This window comes from Mustela nigripes, chromosome 2 (genome assembly GCF_022355385.1).
Source record: "Mustela nigripes isolate SB6536 chromosome 2, MUSNIG.SB6536, whole genome shotgun sequence".
Classification (NCBI taxonomy): domain Eukaryota; kingdom Metazoa; phylum Chordata; class Mammalia; order Carnivora; family Mustelidae; genus Mustela; species Mustela nigripes.
The window spans coordinates 3331786-3355644 of NC_081558.1; the positions used below are offsets into that span (position 1 = coordinate 3331786).

The 23859-nt window shown below is 53.8% G+C and overlaps 1 protein-coding gene across 3 annotated transcripts; it reads right to left on the minus strand.

The window, feature by feature from the left end:
* Positions 1-4414: 4414 nt before the first annotated feature.
* Positions 4415-16642, minus strand: TICAM1 (TIR domain containing adaptor molecule 1). Of its 3 annotated transcripts, none has more exons than XM_059388706.1 (3): positions 16180-16642; positions 14438-14516; positions 4415-6981 (listed from the first exon to the last, which is right to left on the minus strand). In XM_059388706.1, the coding sequence occupies exon 3, from the start codon at positions 6848-6850 to the stop codon at positions 4589-4591; it is 2262 nt and encodes a 753-aa protein (XP_059244689.1). In that variant the 5' UTR covers positions 6851-6981; positions 14438-14516; positions 16180-16642; the 3' UTR covers positions 4415-4588. The 3 variants fall into 3 exon arrangements, with proteins under 3 accessions (XP_059244689.1, XP_059244691.1, XP_059244690.1); XM_059388708.1 differs by lacking the exon at positions 16180-16642 and adding an exon at positions 15320-15340; XM_059388707.1 differs by lacking the exon at positions 14438-14516.
* Positions 16643-23859: the final 7217 nt, after the last annotated feature.

Sequence of the window (23859 nt, forward strand, 5' to 3'; positions counted from 1 at the left end):
TCCTTCAGGAGCGCTAAACTACCTCCCAGCACGGGGTCTTTGCATAGGCTATACCTTCAGTCTGCAGTAGCCTTACCTTCTTGGAATGCCTCCTCCAGGAAGTCTCCCACGACTGCCCCCAGCCCCAGGGCCCCCACAGTGGCATCTGCATCCCCCATCACACCCAGGGCCACCCCGACTGCAACCACCTAGTGGTGTGTCTGTCTCCCTCACAGAGCTGTGAGTCCCGTGAGGGCAAAATCAGGGTCTGCTTTAGTCAACACTTTGTCCACCAAATCTGAAACCATCCCCGGCATACATTAGGTGCTCAATACATACTGTTCAATGAACGTATGATAAAGCGAATGAACAGTTCATTCGCCAGCAGGGAGGAGGGAAACAGAACAAAGAGGTTATTTTAAAGATAAAAAAGATTTGCACATTGATTTAAGTTCATTTATTAAGCACCTGCTGTGTGCCAGGTACCGGAGTCCAGCAGTGAAATCAAAAGATAAAATTCCCATCCTCTTGGGAAGGCAGATGATAACTGCTCAGTGAATAAATGACTCACTGTTTTTTGCCTCAAAGTGAGACCAATAGAATGAGAGGGCCGGATGGGAGGATCTGGTAGACAAGGTTGTAAATGATTTTAACTGGGGCGCTCAGAGAAGCCTCCAGTAAGAGGATGACATCTGAGCCAAAATCTGGAGGAGGGGAGGAGGGGACTATGTAGGCTTCTGGAGGAAGGACGTTCCAAGTAGAGGGAACCGCCCATGTAAAGGTCCTGGGGCAGGACCACATCTGGTGTGTTGAGGCCCATGTGGCTCGTACAGACTAGGTGAGTGAGGGTGGGGGTGCAGAGGGAGCGGTGGGGGTCGGGGAGGGAGCGGTGGGGAGTGCAGCTCGAGCCGGGCCTTGGAGGCGGCGAGGAGGACTCCTGCTTGTACCCCAGAGAGGTGGGAGCCCTGGAGGACTGCGGGCGGAGGAGGTGCTCACGGGCGCCCTCTGGTGGGCCATCCAGACCGCACGGGAGATGCAAAAGACTTGCAAAATTCCAACTCAAAATCCCTCAAGTTCTGCCCGGGGCCGGTGGCAGCTACACACGCACCAGGTGACACTGGGCAATGCACTGCCGTCTCTGGGCCCAGAGAGCGGGAGGACAATTGTACAAGACCTAATCCTCCCAGAAAGACATCATTCCAAGCAAGGACAAAGCTATGAACCTCCGAAAACAAATCATCTGTTACTGATTCGTGTTTCCCAGTTTCTGAAGAAGGGGAAATTTTCAAAAAATTCCCCTCTGTATTTCGTTGAGGCTGTTTGTCTTAGCGGAGACAGGGTATTTCCCAGGAAACACTCCAGGCCTGGTGGCCACCAGGGGGCGCTAGGGCAACAGGACTCGAGGCTGAGCCTCCAGCTCTGGGCAACTCCACGGCAGGGCCTGGAGTTGTCCTAGGCGGCCTTCTGGCCTCTGGGCCTTTGCCCGTGCTGTGCACACCTCCAGGAACCCTCTTCCCAGCCCACCGCTCATTCCAACATATGACTCAGGGCTCCGCTTACTTCCTCCTTCCAGAAACTTCTCTTAATCCCCCCAGGCTGGTCAGCGGTCACCTTTGGGCCTCCGTAGGCCCCTACACTTCTCCATCACAGGACTAATCCCCTGTCACTGTTTCCGTCTCTGGCAGCTGACCTGGAGTCCTGGGAGAATAGCACAGAGTTGTCTCGGGTCACCTTGGGGGGATGGTGACCACATGGTCACCACTGTGCCCACAGGGGCTGCACCCAGTAGGAGCTCAATAAATGTGGTTTGGGGACAGAGAGGGATGAGTCCACATCCTCTCCACCCAGTGCCCTGTGAACCCCAGTGTCCCACATAGGCCTGCCCACCTCAGATGCTCCGAATACTGTTCCTTAAAAAAGGATTCACTTACAGAGCAACTGCCGCATGCTGGACACCGGGGACACTACCGTGACCCAGACAGATGCAGGAGTCAGGAGCGGGACACGACTATTTCACAGAATAAAAAGAAAACAATGGAGGTCATGAATGAGCCGTCTGCACAATCTCCATACGGGCTAGAAGCCGGTAGAGACACCTGTCTCCTTCCTCTGCCCCCAGAGGCTACTTATGTGCTGTGTGACCTTGGATCAGTGACTTCCCCTCTCTGGGCCTTAGTTTCCTCATCTGTAAACTGGAGACAAGGTTAGTCTCCGGCTCCTGGGCTGTTGGGAGGATAAAATAAGCTCAGCCAGGATGTAAAAGCCTCAGCCCAGGGCTTTCAAAATTCCTGTCCTTTAAGTATGCTGCGGTGACACGGGGACAACCAAAGTACTGGAGTTCCAGACCTGAAGTCACTAGGTCAGTGTATGGATGGGAAAGAGGAGACCCACGAAAGGGCTGTGACTTGCCCCAAGTCTCACCATGTCCCAGGGATGAAATAAAGACTCAGGCTCTGAATGTCTCCGTTTGTTCTTCCTCTGACTCCACCTAGGTCCAGCCCCCATCAAGGCTGGCCTGGACCTGCTCTGCTGCCACTGCTCTGGTCCCAGGCTCAGGACTGGGCCCAACTTCCGGCTCTGGCCTTCCCAGAGCAGTCACCAGAGGACGCTGATGAACACTTGAGTCAGCTCCTGCCGGCTTGTGCCCACAACCTTTCAGGGACACCAACTCCCTGAGGGAAAAGCCCAAGTCCTCCCAGAGGCCCGCAAGGCCCCGCAGGAACCTGCTACGGTCCCCTCCCTGCCCTGTCCTCCTCCCTCTCTCATTCTCCTCCATCCACACAGGCATCCTGGCCGTTCCTCTAACATGACCGGCAGGCCCCTGCCCCAGGACCTTTGCACAGCTGTTGCCTCTGCCCAGAAAATCACCCTGGTCCTCAAGCTGGTCTCATCATGGCCAGCTCCTCTTCCTATGGGTCTTGGCTCTAACACCATCTCCTCAGAGAGGCCCTCCCTGGCCACTCGGGCCAAAGTTTCCCCACCAAGGACACTCCTATCTCACCGTTCATTTCTTCTGATATCCCTTCACTTTCTGAAATTATCTCATTTCATGTGATGACTCATCCACTGTCCCCTCCCCTCCACCGCCAACTAAAAGAAGAGCAAGGGATAGATTGCCTCTGCCTTTGGCCCTACTGCACTCCAGTGCCTGGGTCAATCTGGGTACACAGTAGGCGCTCAATAAATGTTCACATGAACAAATGGCCTGTTCACCACCATCATCCAGTTACTTGCAGCTAGCTCTGGCCTCCACTATCAGACAACCATCTGTCCAAGAACCCAGCCCACCTCTGCCCACCCTGGAAGCCGGTCCCAGGCTCCTCCCTCGGTTTCACTTCAGTGCCACGGAGACTCCAGAAAGCTGACACCCAACAAAATCTGAGTCAGTGGCTAAAATAACCAGTGGTATCTGTCCGCGTGGGTGACTCAGCCAGGCCTGCCACGCCCGCCCTCTGGGGCCTCAGGAAACAAAGGAAAGCGCTTGCAAGTTAATGTTTGAGCACTGTGATTGCGCCTGTCGTGCGGGAGGGGCCGGCAGCTTTCCTGGCTCTGGCAGCTGGAGTTCACCCTTCCTGCACTCCTTCCCTTGGAAATTATAATTCCTCCACTTCTGATCTGTGTGGCCAGTGGGGACTCAAATTCACCCCTTTGAGCCCACTTGCCCTATCCCTAAAATGAGCCCAACAATATAAGCTTCTACCCTGGGAGAGGTCAATTTGGGGGATTAAAATAGGTTCAGAAGTGAGAGGCTGGCTCAGTGGGTGGAGCATGTGACTTTTGATCTCAGGGTCCTGAGTTGGAGCCCCTCTGGATGCAGAGATTCCTTTTAAAAATGAAAACAAAATAAAATACGTTTAGATCTTTAAAGCCTAACAAGTGTTAATTCTGTTCTTTCTCAAAGGTCTGTGACGCTGAGAAAAGATTAACCCCGTCCCCTCCAGGCCTGCTGTTAATGAGCACTTACACTTCTAGCTTCAAGGTCTCGCGCAGGATCTGCTGACCTTGAAACACCACACCCACTTCTCAGATGAGAACTGGAGGCTCGGAGAGCCCAAGGCCTTTGCCCAAGATCACGTGGTCAGATCTGAGCCAAGGGGGGGGGGGTGGCACGACATACCAAAGCAGGACCCCCGCGGCCAAAAGAAGCCCAAAAAGAGGAGCTACAGCAGTGGGTGCTAAATGCTGTGTCTCTTCTTCCCCTGTTCTCTTGTATTAGAACCAAAACTTGAAGCAAAGCACCTGGCCCAGCAGAAGACTACATTTCCCAAGGTTCCTTGCACCTGAGGTACCACGTGACTAAGCTCTGACCAATGATATGCGAGAAACCGCACTCTGTGACCGGTCCCTGCCTCACACGCGGAGAAGCCCGCTCCTCTCCTCGGGTAAGCTTTTTGGGGAACAGAATTCGTCTCCCAGAGGAGATCAGCACCGCAGAAACATTCAATAAATATTTATCACAGTTAAAGCACGGTAGCCACATCCCCCGCCCGCTCTCCGCACCACCACCTGGGGCAGAATTCGAAAATGCCGCGTCCAGTTCTGGACACCGTGCGCACCAGAAAGTCATCGGGGCCCCCTTTGCACGGTTTCCGCGGAGCGGCGGCCGACGTCACGCTCCTCTGCCCCCTCTGGAAACGGTGGGAGCGTCCCCAAGGTCCGGGTCCTCCTGCCTGCCACCTGGTCCCTCTGCCCCTTGCGTCTTGTCCTCGGGCGCCTGCGTCCCTCTCTGGTTCCACATGTGGTTGTGGAGGCCCAGCTGCACCATCTGGGCGTGATGGATGATCAGGGGCTGCAGCCCGGGGCTCTGGGGGGGCGCGGGGCCGGGAGGCGGGAAGCCGGGGTGCGGCGGGAAGCCGGGGTGCGGCGGGAAGGCGGGGGGCGGCGGGAAGGTCCACGCAGGCTCTGGGGGTGCCTGGTGGCCCGGCCAGGAGGGAAAGGGTGGGGGGGCGCCCAGAGGCCCCAGGCCTCCGGGGGGCATCTGTGTCCCAAATGGCATGTGGCTCCCGAAGGCCGCCCGCAGGGCCTCCATCTGCTCCTGCCAGCTCCAGCAGCTCTGGAAGTACGCCGAGTAGGCGGCGTTCAGCTTGGCCACCTGCTGCCGCTCGCCCTCCAGGTGGCTGCGCTGCTCCTGCAGGGCCCGGACCTCCTGCTCCTTCTTCCACTCAGCCTTGCGGGCTCGTAGCCTCTGCGGCTTGAAGGTGTTGGCCACCTTCCTGGCGAAGATCTGGGAGTGCTCATCCAGCCACACCAGGCCGGTGAGCAGGCTGGACGTGTGCGGGCTCAGCTGGGCCCGGGAGCTCTCCCGCGGCAGGAAGGGGATCACGCAGTCTTGCCACCCGCGCCGCGTGAAGCTGCTCATCAGCGATTGGCTGGCCTGGTGGCGGCCCAGGTGGCAGTCGAAGCTGGGGGTGAGCAGCAGGACGGTGAAGGCCGAGTGGTCGATGGCGTCTTGCAAGCAGTGCAGCTCGCCCCGCCCCGGCACCTGGAAATCTTCGCAGAAGGTGGCCCCGTCGGGAACCCCCAGGGCCTCCAGCCTCTCCCGGACCCGCAGGGCGATGTGTTCATCCGCGGCGACGTGCAGGACCACGAAGTTATAGAATCTCTGCTCTGACTCCAGCTCGGGAGAAGGGGGGCAGGGGCTGGACGCCAGGCCCGGGGAAGGAAGGGTGGACGGAGGAAGGTTGGACGGAGGAGGGCCCGGAGAGGACGTGGGCGGGGCTGGCGGCGCGGGTGGGCGTGGGCTGGCCACCTGGGAAGCCGTATCTTCCACAGGAAGTGGGAGTGGGGTCTGGTCCTTGTCATGGCAAGGGTTTCTGGAGGCCAAGGAGAGAGATTTCGGGCCTCCCAACTCTTCGTTGCACTCCACGGGGTAGTGGGTGCTGATTTCCAGAGCTCTGGGGGGGTCTGGCTGGCCAGCATGGCTTGCATCTGGGACCAGTTCAGTAAGCCTAGGGACTGGGCTGCTTGGTAGCACCTGGGAGCTGTCACTCTCCCTGGATGGGGGGCGGTCAGTCTCCCCCAGTGGGGGGCTGGCACTCTCCCCAGATGAGGGGCTGACCGTCTCCCTCTGTGGGGGGCTGACCGTCTCTTCCAACGGTGGCCAGCTGACCTCCTCAGGCTCCTGGCAGCCCGTGGGGGCAGGCTCGGGCACCCGGCTGGCCCGGGGCTCATCACACAGCTTGCTGGGCCCACGGCAGCTGCGGGGATGGCTGAGAAAGAGTAGGGTGGGCGACTGGCTGATTTCCAGATTGCTGGCCAGGGAGGCGGGGCTGCCGGTGGATCTCAGGGAACGGCCTCTGCTCCAGCCCGAGAGGTGCTCTATGGGCTGCGGGAGGCTGCGGGTGCCCGAGGGGGACACTGAGGACGCTGGCAAGCAGCCCAGGTCAGAGTGAAGGGGTTGGAAGCTCCCGGGGTCCCCGATGATGCCCCACCCACACCGGTCCTGGGCCTCTCCCTGGAGCTCCGCAAGCCGGTGGTCGTCCCTGGAGCGGAAAGTGTGGAGGGCGGCCCGGTAGGCCGTGTCCCGCATAGTGGCCGGGCACAGCTTCTCCTCGGCGAGCAGGTGGTACACCCGGGCAACTGCCCAGGACAAGTCTGGGGGCTCCTCTGGGGCCTCGGTGCTGTCCATGCCAGCCCACTGGCGGGCCACCAGCCGCGCCACCGCGTCCGCCTTCAGCGCCTCCAGGGAGATCCTGGCCTCCGTCTCTTGGCCCAGCTTCAGGAGCACCATGGCGTGCAGGAGGTCCGCCCCCCGGCAGCCCGGCCGCAGGGTCTTCAGCTTGTGCTTGAGATGCAGGAGCTTGCCTTGGCCTGCAGCACCTAGGATGTCAAAGGCGCTGGAGAGCGACAGGCCCGCGCAGGCCATGGGCATGGGTGGGTGCGGCCCTGGGAAGCAGAAGCACTGGGTGGCGGAGGCATGTTCCACACCACTGGCCTTCCCGCATGCTCGGGGTCCCCTACGGGCTCACCATACCGAGTCTCACGGGGGACACGGCCGTAGACCTGTGAAGCAAGAGCGACACGGTCACCTCCAGAAAGGGGGCAGCCCCAGGAGGTGGCCGAGACTCTGCCACCTGCCTGCCCTCCAGTGCCACCCCCACACATCAGGGTGACCTTGGGAAAGCTCGCTGCCACGCTCCCCACCCCCCGCCCCACCTCCATTTCCCTCCTGCAAGAGGACAGCGGTCGACACTTGCCTGGTGTCACCCAAGACGTAGACAGTATTATTTTCCCCATTTGTGTGTGAAAAAAAGCGTGCCAGAGAAGGGAGGTCACTTGCCCCACGTCACACAGCCAGTGGGGGACAGAGCTGGGATTTGAACCCACGAACTCTGGCTCCGGAGGCTGAGGGCCCAACCACAAGAGTATACTGTCTGTTAGGAATAATAATAAGCTTACTTGTGGGATAGGTTCAGGGAATTGTGCTGCCTTCACGTATGGAAAGTTCTGAGCCCGATGACCGGAAGGAAGTCAGCAGACACTTAGTACCTGTTCACTAGGGAGCTGATCGGGCTCCCAGGTGCACCCCGCCCCCCGCCCGGACCTCCATCCTGGTATTCAGGCCCAGGGCGGCCCTTCCAGCGGAGAGCCAGAGCCAACCTCGGTCACTGATGGACTCCGGCGGAAGTGATGGGCAGTCACTAGGGACATCAGGTTATAAGACGCTGGCTTGGGGCACCTGGGTGGCTCAGTGGGTGAAGCCTCTGCCTTCAGCTCAGGTCATGATCCCAGGGTCCTGGGATGGAGCCCCGCATCGGGCTCTCTGCTCGGCCGGGAACCTGCTTCCCCCTCTCTCTCTACCTGCCTCTCTGCCTACTTGTGATCCCTGTCTGTCAAATAAATAAATAAAATCTTTAAAAAAAAAAAAAAAAAAGACACTGGCTTTCTTCTAGGTTCCCTCCGCTTGGAGGGCTCCTTCCCCAGATCTCTGCCCGAGGGACGGCTGTCTCATTACTCAGCTCTGAGGCACATGCCGCCTGCCCTTCCCAGTCCGCCTCTCCCACGTCACCTTGCTCCCCCCCACAGCGTGTCACTGGGTGAACTTTTCTTGTATTAGAATCTTCCCGTTTGCCATCTGCCTCCTGACCAACGAGTGTCCGAGGACAGGGCCTCGCCTCGTCTACCACTGCTGGTTTGTTGAGCCACAGAACGGGGACCTAACCTCGTGAAATGAATGAATGAGGCCAGAACTGATATCCTGCCAATGTTATGGATGAAGAAACAGGCACAGGGGCGCCTGGGGGGCTCAGTCGTGAAGCGTCTGCCTTCGGCTCAGGTCATGATCCCAGAGTCCTGGGATCGAGCCCCGCGTCGGGCTTCCTTCCCAGCAGAAAGCCTGCTTCTCCCTCTCCCACTCCCCCTGCTTATGTATCCCTCTCTCGCTGTGTCTCTCTCTGTCCAATAAATAAATAAAATCTTTAAAAAAAAGAAAAGAAAAAAAGGCCTTTCTCAAGGGCATGCAACAGGTTGCTGGGGAGAATATTCCAAATCCCGTAACTGAGGTCGGCAGGTGCTCAAAGCACATCGTAATCAGTCTTAGGAAAAAAAACACACGTTCGGATCCATTCCAGGAGACTGAGAAGCCTTTACGTGCCCTTCAGCTGGGCTGGCACTTCTGTCTGGTCCACCCCAGTGCCCACAAGGACACCCGCGAAGCCCAGAGCCGTGTTTCTCAACCAAGAACACCTCTGACTGCCAACCCACAACCCTTGGCCACATCTGGGGACATCAGTGGTTGTCACGACCACAGGGAAAGGGACGCCTGGCATCGTGTAGATGAGGCCAGGGACCCTGCTTGCTCCCCCTCCCTCGAGCAGTGCCCAGGATGGCACCCCGAGAGAAAAGGACCCCGTCCCTGAAGACCTGGTCTAGAGCCAAAGCTGACTCATGGATCACAGACCATGAATCACAGACTCGGTGCAAAAATGATTCAGGGGTTTTTTGTTTTGTTTTTGATTCAGGGTTTTTTGTTTTTTTTTTTTTTGTTTGTTTGTTTGTTTTTAATTCATTTTGAGTTGATGCAGCCCACTAGGGCCCCAGGGCCAAGGGCCAAGATTCCAGGAAGGTCAGATGCAGCCCAGGGAGAGCATGAGGAGAACCAGCACCGGGGATGGGGGCAGAAGCGCAAAGGGGACAGGACTGAGCTGCCCCCTGAGCAGGGCAGAAGAGAAGTGGCCGAGAAGGGGCAGAGGGAGCGGTGCTGGGGGGAAGGATGTAGAGAGGCAAGTGGTTGTCTGGCTGTTTCAGAAATAGAAGTGGTCCAAGATGCTGACTCGCAGATGTATGGGCTGGGGGAGGGGCTGGGGAGAGAAACAGCACAGATCGCCCCAAATGCAGCTGACTTCCTCATGTGGAGGACAGACAACCAACAAATGAGTGACATTCATGGCACATCAGCTGGGAATAAACACCAAGGAGAAACATGACACAGGAAGGAGGGTCACGAACCCCGAGATTCAGGGATGGGGCCGTTCACAGTTTTAAATAACGTGGTTCAAGGAGGCCTCGATGACAAGAGAAACTTCAACAGGACATACGAATGGGACCCAGAGGGACACCTGATGGAAGAGCGTTCCAGGCAGAGGGGGAACAGCATGTGCAAAGGCCCTGGGGCGGGACCAGTCAGGATTGATGGAGGAGCAGCGAGGATGCCTGCTCGGCTGAGTGAGCAAGCGGGAGAGAGGGAGGAGGGGAGGGCAGGGAGAGGAACCGGCGGGTCCTGCAGGGCTGTGTGGGCCACGGGGGGAGGACTTAGGCTTTCACCCAGAGGGAGGGGGGACCTGAAATTTTAAACCACCTGAGACCTGTCTCAGTGTGGTGGCTGTGGCTTATGTGCGTTGCCACAAGGAAAAACAACTCCAAGGGACCACATCGGTGAATACTTCAAGAGAAGCCACACATGCAGAGTTTTAGGACACTGTTAAGTTTTGCCAAGTTGGCAATCCAAATTTTTTTTTTTTTTTTTTAAGATTTATTGAGGGGCACCTGGGTGGCTCAGTCATTAAGCGTCTGCCTTCAGCTCGAGTCATGATCCCAGGGTCCTGGGTCAAGTCCCACACTGGGGTCCCTGCTCAGCGGGAAGCCTGCTTCTCCCTCTCCCACTCCCCCTGCTTGTGTTCCCTCTCTCGCTGTGTCTCTCTCTGTCTAAATAAAATCTTTAAAAAAAATTATTGATTTATTTGGGAGAAAGAGCACTTGAGCAGGGGGAGGGGCAGAGAGAAAGGAAGAGAGACTCTCAAGCAGACTCCATGCTGAGCAGAGAGTCCCCCATGGGGCTGGATCTCATGACCCTGAGATCACAACCTGAGCCGAAACCAAGAGCCAGATGCCCAATGGACTGCACCACACCAGGTGCCCCTTAAATTTTTTTTTTTAAGATTTTATTTATTGGGGCGCCTGGGTGGCTCAGTGGGTTAAGCCTCTGCCTTCGGCTCAGGTCATGATCTCAGGGTCCTGGGATCGAGTCCCGCATCGGGCTCTCTGCTCAGCAGGGAGCCTGCTTCCTCCTCTCTCTCCCTCTCTGCCTGCCTCTCCATCTACTTGTGATTTCTCTCTGTAAAATAAATAAATAAAATCTTTAAATTAAAAAAAAAAAGATTTTATTTATTTATTTGACAGACAGAGATCACAAGTAGGCAGAGAAGCAGGCAGAGAGGGAGGAGGAAGCAGGCCCCCTGCTGAGCAGAGAGCCCGATGCGGGGCTCGATCCCAGGACCCTGGGATCATGATCTGAGCCGAAGACAGAGGCTTTAACCCACTGAGCCACCCAGGCGCCCCTCAAATATTTTTAAGACACCTTGTGAGCTTTAAAAAAAAAAAAAAGGTAGGCCAATATGCAAAGTAAAAACTCCAAACATTATTTGTTGCATGATAAATGGCGAAGTGTGTAAGAAGCAAGGAAAACATTGGAATTTTCCAGCATCTGCCAAGTATCAGGCTCTGCTGAACCCACCAGGTCAGAGAGAAGAAAACAGAAACAGACTCTTTCCTCTTGGAGATGACAGTCCAGTGGGCATGATATTTACATGATATGTATATGATATATACATAATAGGGTAATAAAGTGGGTATATGTATAGATAAAATATAAGCAATGAGTCTGCTTAACTGAGGACCTCCTCGAGGCCGCCGGTCGCCAGGCACGGTCCTGCCTCAGGACCTTTATACTGGCTATTCCCTCTGCATGCAAAGCTTTTGGAGGTACACCCGCCACTCATTCCCTGTCCTCCAGATTTTCTTTTACATTTTTTTTTCTTTGCAGATTTTTAAAAAAATCAAGATTAGCTTGACGATGGGGGTGCCCGGCTGGCTCAGTAGGTAGAGCGTGCGACTCTTGATCTTACGGTAGTGAGTTTAACCCTCCCTGTTGCGTGTGGAGATTAAACACACACACACACACAACTGCACATAACGGCCTAGAACAGAGACCAATGACCTCAGGACACTGTGCATCGCTGCCTTGGACAGAGGTCACTGGCTGCTCTTGTGGTTTTTGGCACACAACAGTGTGTGGCCACTGTCCACCTACTCAAGGGTCACAGCAGTGCCCATGTGGCCTGCAGCGCCGAAAATACTCACTCTCTGGCCCTTTACGGGAAACAGGTATATGATTTTTTCCGCACTCCGAGGGGTGAGCTTGACTACGGTAGCACAGCTGAGACGGCGTGAAAGCCATTGGTGCACACACGTGTGTCTGTACCCATACCACCCAACTCTCTCTCCAGCCCATACAATTACTGCAAAGCACAACAGGCTGTTACCCCAAACGATGTCGCTCTGAAGAATTCCCAGGTTGGAACCCTAACTCCCGGGAGCTCAGAATGTGACATGCGTCTCGGACTGGGGTCTTTACAGGAGTGCTGAAGTTAAAATGACGTCATGAGTGTGGCTCCGAATCCAGTGTGACTGGTCTCCTTGGAAGAAGAGGAGGGGAGGACACAGACGTGCACGGTGTCCAGACCGGTGAGGACACAGCGTCTGCGCGCCCAGGAGAGACGCCCCGGAAGGAGCCAAACCTGCCACCAGCTTCCTCTCAAACTGCCAGCCACCTGAGCCCCGAGAAGATACATTTCTGGTGTGTAAGCCACCTCCTCCTCTGTATTTTAAGGCATGGCCCCTTGGCTACTGAGCATTAGAAATGTAGCCACTGCTGCAGAGGAGAAACCAAAATTTGCAACTGGATTCATTTTTAATTAATCCAAATGGAAAATGATAAGCCGACGAAGCCTCAAATATTCTGACCCCGTTAAACACAGTCTTGTTCTGGAAGGACCAGATTCCACTTGGAAACTGTTGGAAATACAGCACGGGAATCCAGGTCCGGTAAAAGACACACCAGATATTGAAGAATCAGCGTGTACACACAGACACACACACACACACACACACACACACACACACAGGTAAGATGCCTCATTAGTAATGTTTTGTATTGGTTACAGGTAGGTTCTATTATGATACATAAAATGCAGGGAGAGAATGGATTTGACCTGTTTCACTTTTCCTTTTGTTAATATCACTGTTGGGGAGTGGAAAATGGCATAGGCACCCCACGTTGTTTCTGCGGGACATTGAAGGTTTACACGTTGGCACCATGACCCAGTAAGGCTGGGATCATCGAGCTGTTGACACAGGAAATGCTGCTTTTGTGTGCTGCTTATGGGCAGCTACCTATCTACCTACCTACCTACGGGGACACTGGGTAGAGGGTTACAGGTGCAAGATGAGACGCAGAGACCTATAGCTCCTCCTAGCGGTGAAGGGAACTCCCCGCCAGCTGTGTCACAGGATAAAACGCTCAAGTTCTACTCCGGCGCGACCCACGGTCAAGTCTTTCTGAAATTAGCAAGATCGCTACTCGGAGTATGGTCTGATATCCTTCCTCAGCAGCAACAAGTCCCAGATCTACCATTCCTTCCACTTCCCGAGGACTCCTGGGAGCAGCTGTGTACACAGCTTAAAAGGAGAAAAGCCCAGGGGCGCCTAGGTGGCTCAGTGGATTAAAGCCTCTGCCTTCATCTCAGGTCATGATCCCCGGGTGCTGGGATCGAGCCCCACATCGGGCTCTCTGCTCAGCGGGGAGCCTGCTTCTTCCTGCTCCTCTCTCTCTCTCTGCCTGCCTCTCTGCCTACTTGTGATCTCTGTCTGCCAAATAAATAAAATATTTAAAAAAAAAAAAAAAGGAGAAAAGCCTAGATGTGTCAACATGTTGCCCTTCAATCTTTTTTTTCAAGATGTTCTTTATTTGTTTGAGAGAGAGAGCACACACGAGAGCAGAAGCAGGGGAGCAGCAGAGGGAGAGGGAGAAGCAGGCTCCTCCCACGAAGCAGGGAGCCCGATATGGGGCTCCATCCCAGGACTCTGGGATCATGACCCCAGCCAAAGGCAGCAGCTCAACCAACTGAGCCACCCAGGCACCCCATGTGCCCTCCAATTTTTAAGAGACAAAAGTCACGGCAGATAAAATGTGCAGAAGCAAAGCACCTGGGAGCGGGCACAGGGAGGACCGGGCTTGGATGTCACGCTCTATTTTGCACTGCGTTCGCTCTGAAAATTCATCAAGTTCTAGACTTCGGATTTGTGTCCTATTCTGAATTCAGGCTGTCCATAAATAAATTAAGAGAAAAAGTTCAGGGCGCCTGGGTGACTCAGTCGATTGGAAGCCCGCCTTCGGCCCAGGTCATGATCCCGGGGTCCTAGGACTGATCCCTGCTTTGGGGTCCCAGCTGAGCAGGAGTCTGCTTCTCCCTCTCCCTCTGGGCCCTCCAACCCCCCCACCCCGGTTCATGTTCTCTTTCACTCTCTCCAATAAATAAATAAAGGCTTTTAAAACAATAAAAAAATTTCAAAAAGAGTTCTCCAACTCCACTGCTGGCAACAAAGTAGTCAGGGCAAACAGGGCAGCGGCTGTCCTTGTCTGAGAACCCAAGTCTGTCTCATCCATGTGACGCCCACCTGAAATGAGTCACCTCCAGGGCAAGGGAGAGCAGACAGGCAAAAAATGCCCTTGGGGTTCCAATCTCAGCTCCACCACTCCCAAGGTAGGCCCTTGGGCAGGCGGAAGTGCACAAGGGTACCTCAGTGTTCTCATCTCTGAAATGGGAGCCTTGAGAACCCCTATCTACTAGCACCATCATGCCTTACAGGCGCCTGGATCTGAGGAATGCTCAAGCCAGGCCAACGGAGAAGCTGCGGGATATCCACTCTCTGCTTGATCCTGCCTCAGGATCCTGCCTCAGGGCCTTCGCATCTGCTGTTCCCTCAGACTTGGACACCTTTCCCCAGACAGCCGCATGGCTGGCTCCTTTGCCTCCTTTAGGTCTCAGCTCAGATGTCACTTCCTCAACAAGGTCAACCTCGGCCACCCTGCTTGAAACTGAAGCCCACTCCCTCACACTCCCTGCTTTCTTTTTCTCCTTCCAGCTCCTCCTTCCCCGATACTACAGATCTACCAACTTACTTCATTGAGAATGCGTCGCTTGCCACCGGAGTCAGACCACTGAAACAGGGGTGTTCGCTAGTCTCGTTCACAGCTGCATCTAACAACAGGCACACAGGAGGCATTTAATAAATGCTGACCGATGGGATCAATCAACAAGCAGACTGGAGAACCCCTGGCACACAGTGAGCGCTCCATAAATGTTTCCTGCTGAATCCTCCCCCCCAGCCAGACAAAAAGTCTAATCGGCTCCCACCACGAAGGTCGCAGAGTCGAGGCACCATTCTCTGCTTTTGGCTTATTAAGAAATGTTACAACACGACATGGAAGGCAAAACACAGCCAGACTCTCCCTGAAAACTATGGAGACCGGAAGGGCATTTGTTCAGGACGTGTTTGCTGAGCACTTACTAGGCAGAGGGGACAGGAGGAAGTAGAGGGAACATTAGAAGATAGGGCTGTTTGGACTGCCCCTGTGCACTCCGGAAAGGTAGGCACAGAGAGGTAGAGACACTTGCCCTGGGTCACACAGGTGGAAAGTAAGGAGGCAAAGACTGAAACCAGGCAGCCTCGCTCCAGGGAACCCGCCCTTACTCAGTGAGTACCGACTCCGCGGGGCCCCTTCCCCGGCCAGCGGAGAAGCAGCGGGACACCCACTCTCTGCTTCGGGCACACATCACCACGACCCATCACGGTTCTTGCTTATCGAGGGCACCACTCTGCCCCTGGTTCTTCAAAACCGTTTGCAGAAGGATAAGTACACAACCCTATCCAGAGGAGGGAACCGAGGCCCAGGCGGGAGCCCCCTGCACCCACCGACCCACCCCCGCAGGCTGGAACCCACACCCGGGACCTCCAGCTTGCCTGGGAGTCACAACCGCGCCCCCTCCCCGACCTCCCCTACCTCCTCCTCCTCCTTCAGCCACAGGGAAAGGGAAGAAACGGCGGGCGAGGTGGGGGGGCCCCCGTAAGGATCTCCTGGGGTCCCCCAACTCTGAGTAGTGACGGCAGCCAGCACTGGGCCCACCGGCAAGGGCTCCTAGGCGGGGAGCAGCCGACCCCAAACCTCAGCGGAAGGCGGGGGGGAGGCGTGGGGCCTGGAGATTTTCGGATCTTCTCTGATGGGGACTGGAGCCGGGGAAAGCACGCTCCTGCCGCGGGAGGGGGTCCCGGGAGCCCCGCGAAAAGTGGCTTCGGGGCCCGGAAGGAGCTGGGGGGAGGGGCGGCGCAGGCGGGGCAGGAAGAAGGTGGGGCGCGAGGGCGAAGTCTCCGAGCTCGGGAGAAATTCCGGGAGAAGTGAGGAGCCAGCGCGAGCGCGCGCGCGCCTGTGCCATACGGAGGTGGGGGGAGGGGTACTGGAGAGGAATCCGGGGTGTTGGGGCGAAGCACCGGACGTTGGGGACAAATCCCGGCTGCCGGGGAGGGATCTGGGGAGCTGGAGCGAAACCAGTGGCGTTGGGGAGGAACTGGGGTTTGGGGAGGGACCCAGGAGGGTGGGAAGGAATCCGAGGGGGTTGCGCGGCCTTCGAGGCGTCGGAAAGGAATTCAGGGTGCTGGGGAGAGATCTGGGGTGCTGGGGAGCCATACGGCGAGGAGGAATCGGGGTCTGGGAGGAAGGACCAGGGCCGCCGGGAGGGGAGCCGAGCGCTGAGGGGCGCGAGGGCTCGTGGAGCCGGGCAGGGCGTGCGGCTGGGCGAGAACCCCAGGCAGGAGCCGCAGCCTCCCCGGCCCCGCTCGGCCGGCGCTCCCCGCCTTGCCACCTACCCGGGGTCCCGCTCCATCGATCTTCCGCGCGGGGGCTGGCGGCCTGGCGACGGTGCCCGCGGGTGGCGGGGCCGCCCAAGACGCGAGGGCGGCTCCACCCCCGGCCTCCGCCGGCCCCTTCCGCGTCCGGCGCGGGGCGAGGCAGGAAGGTGAGATCACACTTTCCCTGCCGGGCCGGGAAAGTCCCGGAGGCGCCCCGCTGCGACAGTCGCGGCGCCCCCGCGATCTGCCATCTTCGGGGACTTTGGACCCCTCCCGCCCGGGCCCTGGGGACCACCAGAGGGGCAGAGCCCTGCTCTCCGCGCGCCCGCCGTCTAGGGAGAGAGTAAATACAGTTTAAAAAGTAGACTGTCTTGGGGTGCCTGGGTGGCTCAGTGGGTTAAGCCTCTGCTTTCTGCTCAGGTCATGATCCCAGAGTCTTTGGATCGAGCCCCACGTCGGGTTCTCTGCTCAGCAGGGAGTCTGCCCCCCCCCGCCCCGCCCCCCCACCTCTCTGCCTACTTGTGATCTCTGTCTGTCAAATGAATAAATAAGATCTTAAAAAAAAATTAGACCATCTCAACTGGTGATAATGCTTTCCACGGAACAGAACAGGGGGATAGGGTAATATTGGGGGGGAAGCTACCGGAAATCGGCCACCCTGGAGGGCTTTGGGGATCCACAGGTGGCTGGAAGAGAGGCAACCGAGATGGCGTGTTTTGAAGCTGCAAACACATTTAAAAATTCATAAGGGGTCCTGGGGCGCCTGGGTGGCTCAGTAGGTTAAGCCTCTGCCTTCGGCTCAGGACATGATCCCAGGGTGCTGGGATAGAGGCCCACATCGGACTCTCTGCTCAGCAGGGAGCCTGCTTCCTCCTCTCTCTCTCCCTGCCTGACTCTGCCTGCTTGTGATCTCTATCAAATAAATAAAATCTTTTAAAAAAATCATAAGGGGTCCTAAACTTTTGGGGTCCCTGATCCAGCCCCCACATGTCCATTGGGCATAGTTAAAATGTGGGACCATCCCACTTCTGGGACCCATGAAAACGTTTTCATTTCTTTTCAAATCAGAAAGAAAACAATGGATATGGTTCATCCCAGATTATATCTGCCTTTATACCAACATGGTTGTAAATATAATTTGTATTCGTTTATTTATTTTCACGGACAAGGACCTAGGAAAGTCATAATGCCTTTCACCAGGTTTCTTGGTCAGTTTGGAGAAGCTCAGAGTATGTTTCCAAGATACCATTTGTAGATGTGTAAAACGATATACAAGAAGTTTCGAGAAAGTCCATTATGTTGAAATACATCTATTAAGATATTTTTGGGGGGTGCCTGGGTGGCTCAATGGGTTGGGCCTCTGCCTTAAGCTCGGGTCGTGATCTCAGGGTCCTGGGATCGAGCCCTGCGTCGGGCTCTATGCTCTGCGGGGAGCCTGCTTCCCCCCCCCTCTCTGCCTGTCTCTCTGCCTACTTGTGATCTCTCTCTGTGTGTCATATAAATAGATAGAATCTTTAAAAAATAATAATAATAAATAAAGTATTTTTTTAAAAAACGACTTAGTGATCCATTATCACTAAGGGGATAAACACAGTGTGGTCCAGCCATACGTAGGAATATTTTTCAGCCTTCAAAAAGAAGGAACTCGGGGCTCCTGGGTGGCTCAGTGGGTTAAGCCGCTGCCTTCGGCTCAGGTCATGATCTCAGGGTCCTGGGATCGAGTCCCGCATCGGGCTCTCTGCTCGGCAGGGAGCCTGCTTCCCTCTCTCTCTCTCTCTCTGCCTGTCTCTCCATCTACTTGTGATTTCTCTCTGTCAAATAAATAAATAAAATCTTGAAAAAAAAAAAAAAGAAAAGAAAAAAAAAGAAGGAACTCGGCCCTCTGCTACACAGTGCAAGGACCCTGAGAACACTTTACCCAGTGAAATCAGGCAGACCCAAAAGGACAAATCCTGTCTGATTCCACTCATAGGAAGTTCCTAAAAAGTCAAAAAAATTTTTTAAAGATTTTATTTATTTATTTGTCAGAGAGAGAGCGAGCGAGAGCGAGCACAGGCAGAGTGGAAGGCAGAGTCAGACTCCCTGCGGAGCAAGGAGCCCGATGTGGGGCTCAATCCCAGGACGCTGGGATCATGACCTGAGCCGAAGGCAGCTGCTTAACCAACTGAGCCACCCAGGCGTCCCTAAAAAGTCAAATGTATAGAAACAGGAAGTAGATGGTGGGAGCCAGTGGCTGAGGGAGGGGGAGGGGAGTCCATGTTTCATGGGGACAGATGTTCAGTTTGGGAAGATGGAAAGTTCTGGAGACGAAGGGTGGGGTTACTTGCAGGACAGTGTGAGGGTGCTTGGTGCCAGGGAGCTGTGCGCTTAGAGATGATTAAAGTGGAAATTTTCATGTTAAGTATATTTACCACAATTTTAAAAATTGTGTTTAATACCTGTAAGATAATCACTTTAAAATCCTTTTCAGGGGCGCCTGGGTGGCTCAGTGGGTTAAGCCTTTGCCTTCAGCTCAGGTCATGATCTCAGGGTCCTGGGATCGAGCCCCACATTGGGCTCTCCGCTCAGTGGGGAGCCTGCTTCCTCCTCTGTCTTTGCCTGCCTCTCGGCCTACTTGTGCTCTCTGTCTGTCAAATAAATAAATAAAATCTTAAAAAAAAAAAAAAAAAGAGAGAGAGAGATAAAATCCTTTTCAAATAGAGCTATGCTAAGACAAACAAAGCTTCGGCCTATGCCTTTATTTTTACCACCACATTAACTGACAAGATCTAATAACTACAGGTGTCTGCTGTACTTCGAGGGGTTTGCACCAAAGCAATCAAATATGAAAATATCTGTGCATTTCTACTGGGGACAAAGTCACAAGTCCTGCTGGTGTCTTCATTCATAATTGAGGAAATGGCAAGTATCGGTCAGGGAAAACAAAGACATGATTTTTTTTTCCCCCATTACTTCATGAATTCCATCATCAGGTTCCCACGAGGTTCGTGGGATGAGCACAGACTGAAGTTTCAGTCAACGGTCATGAGAGCGGGGTGCCTGGGTGGCTCAGTTCATTAAGCAACTGCCTTTGGCTCAGATCAGGATCCCGGAGTCCCAGGATGGAGTCCCGCATTGGGCTCCCAGCTCCATGGGGAATCTGCTTCTCTCCTCTCACTCTCAAAAAAATAAATAAAATCTTAAAAAAAAAAAAAAAAAAAAAAGAGCCATGAGAGCAGGAGCAAATGGAAGTTAAATGAGTTAAATGAGTGCTAATTCCTCCCCACCTAGTGTACTTACTTAGTGTATGTCTCTGGCGGGAGAGAAATTTTATTGAGCACCTACTGTCAGCCAGGCACGTCTAGGCTCTGGGAATCCATTGGGGAGGAAGAAAGAAATGGTCCCAACCTTCGGGGCCCCTTAGCTAGGTAGGGAGAAGGCATTAAGCCCATCTTTTGCCTCTTGGGTCCCCTACCATTGTCCCACCATCTCCAGTTTTTGGAGTTTCATTACATACTGGCCCCCACACCAAATACATCTTGGGGATCATCAACCCGTGTTTTAAAATAGCCCTCCCAGGGGGATTGGAATGTGCCCATTTTATAGGTGAGAATACTGAGGCTCAGAGAAAGTAACATGGAGGGGGCATCCAGGCTTCCAGGGGAAACCCTGAGCTGCCAATGAGGAAATCGGAGCGCCTGTGGTGGTCTCACTAAGCATGGCCGTATCACACCTTACTGTGTCCCCAGTCACTGGACACACCACTTGCTTCCACCATTCCCCAGGACAGAGGAGTCACCACCTTCTAATGTGGTGGTTGTGAACCAGGCAGGGCATGTCTGAGTGCTGGGTTCAAATCCTCACTCTGACACTTTATAGCTGTGAGGTGCGGCTGAGGGTGAGCCCTCTGAATTGTGCCTCAGTTTCCCTCCCCTGTAACCTGGAGATGTTAACAGCACCTGCCTGGTGGTGTGGATGAGAGGCTTACGTGACTCAGTGGGCGGGGTTTCTCTAGGATGGCTGTGGAGAAGGGGAACTTCTCAAGACTTCTCCCCAGACATGGAGAACATACATTCTCACTCTTACTAAATACTGCCCAACTGTTCTCCAAATTAGCACTCTCCACTTACACTCCCACAGGAAGTGAACACAAGGGCTCATTTCCGCCATCACCTCCTCATGTTGCTTTCTCCTTCAGAATTTGTATTGAAGGAGAAATTGTAGACCCTAAAGAGTGTAAATTTCGACCGGACGGCTCCGTGGACTTTCACATCCATATACACTCCCCGTGGCCAACATGCAGATTGAGACACATATGCGTCATTTCCAGACATAGGTTTTTTTTAAAGATTTTATTTATTTATTGGACAGAGAAAGAGATCACAAGTAAGCAGAGAGGCAGGCAGAAAGAGGAGGAAGCAGGCTCCCCACTGAGCAGAGAGCCCAATGCTGGGCTCAATCCCAGGATCCTGGGAACATAACCTGAGCCGAAGGCAGAGGCTTTAATTCACTAAACCACCCAGGCGCCCCTCTGACTCCATTCCAGATGAGGTTTCTCTTAATTAATTTTTAAAGTTTGTTCTTTTTAAGCAAATATTTGATTTAAACAAAATATTTTATTTATTTAGACTCCACACCCAGTGTGGGGCTTGAGCTTATGACCCCAAGATCAAGAGATCCCAGCCCCACCAACTGAGCCAGTAGGCATGTCTTTATTAATTTTCATATTTTCAAGATTGGTAATTTATCCATGTTCTTTGCTGCGTAATATTCCACGATACGAGTCTCTCCCCGTTTATTTGTCTACTCTGTTTTGGATATAAAGTTGAGTTTAAGACTATTAAGAATAAAATGGCCATGAACATTTGAGGTCCTTTATGTGGACATCTGACCACACCGGGCTTGGGTATCAACTCAGAACAAGAGTGCTAGAACAAGGAAGGTGTCCCAGGTTGTTTTGTTTTTGTTTCTCCCAGGTTGTTTTTTAAGTAAAGTTTTGTAAACGTTTGTCCAAACCCAGAGCCCTGGGAGAAGGTGACAGCATCTGACTTTGCTGATGAGAAAGCATAGAGGGTCATTTTAGTTCTCTAGTGGGGCTGGGGAGAGACCCTCAATCCCCCTCCTCACGCCTGTGTCTTGGTCGGGGACAGACATTGTACCGGTCCATCCCACTGCACCAGCACCAAGCATTTTTTCCCGCCCCCCCCCCCAAACCGCCACTGTTACCCTAAGCCCTAGTAACATGAGCGTGAAACACACTGCAGCTTTTAAGTACTGGGAAAAATATTCTTGTCTAAGCAGTAAGACATGACAGGAAGGGGTCAAGCAGGGGCTGGCAAGCTTTCCCTATAAAGGGTCAGGTAGTATATTAGGCATTGGGGGCAGTCTTTGTTGCATATTTTTGTTTGCTTTAACACCCTTTAAAAATTAAAACTTTTGGGGGCGCCTGGGTGGCTCAGTGGGTTAAGCCTCTGCATTCGGCTCAGGTCATGGTCTCAGGGTCCTGGGATCGAGGCCCACATGGGACAGGGAGCCTGCTTTCCCCCTTTCCCTGCCTGCCTCTCTGCCTACTTGTGATCTCTCAAATAAATAAATAAATAAAATCTTAAAAAAAAAAAAAAGAAAGAAAGAAAACTTTTCTGGGGCACCTGGCAGGCTCAGTAGAGGACTCTTGATCTGGCGGTTACAAGTACAAGCCCCCTATTGGGGGTAGAGCTTACTTAAATAAATAAAGGAAAAAGTAAACTTATCCGAGCTCACGGGCCAGGCAAACACACAAGCAAACAAATGGCTCTTTGGCTTGTGAGAATTTGCGCTTTGGGTCTAAGTCATTTTGCACAGCAACTGCAGGTAGAAAGTATTCACACCAAGTTTGAGAGGCAGGTTTTCTGGTGTGTATCTAATTTTGAATTTGTGATTGCATCTGCTTATTCTCATATTGCCCCAAAATGTTGCACCTTTTTTTTTTTTTTTAATTAAGATACTACTTGGAAGAAAGCACAGTAGTCCTTTTAGGTGGAGAACATGATGATTTGATAGGGGTCTATGTTGCACATAAGTCTAGTGGCCAGTAGTCTAGTACGTGTCTGTCCTGGCCAGTTGTTTCTCTTGTGATGGGAAGAGTTCAGGTCTACCCTCTTACCAACTTTGAAGTTTACCATACAGTGTTGTTACATTCCCGGGACTGATTTCTTTTCTATCTGGGATCTGTACCTTTCTTCTTCTTTTTTTTTTTTTTTTTTTAAGATTTATTTATGTATTTGACAGGCAGAGATCACAAGTAGGCAGAGAGAGAGGGGGAAGCAGGCTCCCTGCTGAATGGAGAGCCCGATGCGGGGCTCAATCCCAGGACCCTGGGATCATGACCTGAGTGGAAAGCAGAGGCTTTAACCCACTGAGCCACCCGGATCTGTACCTTTCAATCCCCCCTCACCAACTTCCACCCTCCACCCACAATATTTAATCTTCAGATCCAGGAAAAGCAGAAACAGCCACCTCTTTTGACCATCTACTGTATGTCCAAACACACATGACGCATTAAGAACAGTGAGCATGGGGGTCTCAGGTGACAAAGGGACTGTGCCAAGCCCCTTCAATCCACCAGGCAGAGGCTTTTTTTTTTTTTTTTAAGATTTTATTTATTTAAGAGTGAATGTGTGAGCAGGAGAGTGGGGTGAGGGGCAGAGGGAGAAGCGATCAGGCAGTGAGCCTGACGCCGCAGGACTCCATCCCAGGGACTCTGGGATCATGACCCCAGCAGAAGGCAGATGCTTAACCAACGGAGCCACCCAGGCACCGTGGAGGAGGCTTTTCATACCCACTCTACTGAGGCTCATAGAGGTGACCAGGTCGAGTCCCATGGAAAGGGGCAGAGCTGAAATTTACAGAACCTACGTCATTATACGCTGCTCTTTAGGATCTCCCCAAGCCAGGCTGGGATCTTCTCGTATGTGTTTCCTGGACAAGTTGCTGGAGTGAGCTAAGCAGGCGAGAGGAGCATTTAAGACCCCAGAGGGTCCAGCTCCTAACGGGGGAGACCAAGGAGGGTGCAAAGCTGCTCAGAGAATCCCCAACCTCCAGGAAAAAGGCAAGGTCAAGATCAAGTGTACAGGAGACCTGTCTTGCCTTCCCCCGTACCTCATCCCTCCCTCCGCCCTCCCCACTGACAACCTGGCCACCCACGTCCCCCACATTTGACACACCAAGAGCCCAGAGTTTGCAAAAGACAAGCCCCTCCCACCTCCTACCTCCCCCTTTATTTTACCCCAGGACTATCAACATTACTTTTTTTTTTTTTTAACATAAAGAAAAGCCTGCATATTGCTTTTGGAACGGGAACCGACATAACAGATGACACCCATGACAAGCAACGGTCCCGTAACGACATCACGATGACTTTGTGAGAGAATGGGAGAGAACGTTTTTAAAGCCACTAAGTTAGTGCTGACTTGTCACAAAGCAAGAGCTAACCAGTACACCCCATTCGCGGAGGGAGCCACGGAGGACTGGGTTGGGGGGCAGCCCATCTGCTGATATCCTCGGGCAAGTCGGGGATGCACACAGGAAGACAAGGGCTCAGACCCGCCTGCCAGACCCTTACTGACAGGGAGACTCCGAGGAAACGATTGGACTACTACCTGCCTCAGTTTCCCCATCCACAAAATGGGAAGCTCAGTGCTGGGACATCGGCCAGGGGCTGCGCCTGGGGGCTCAGAGCAG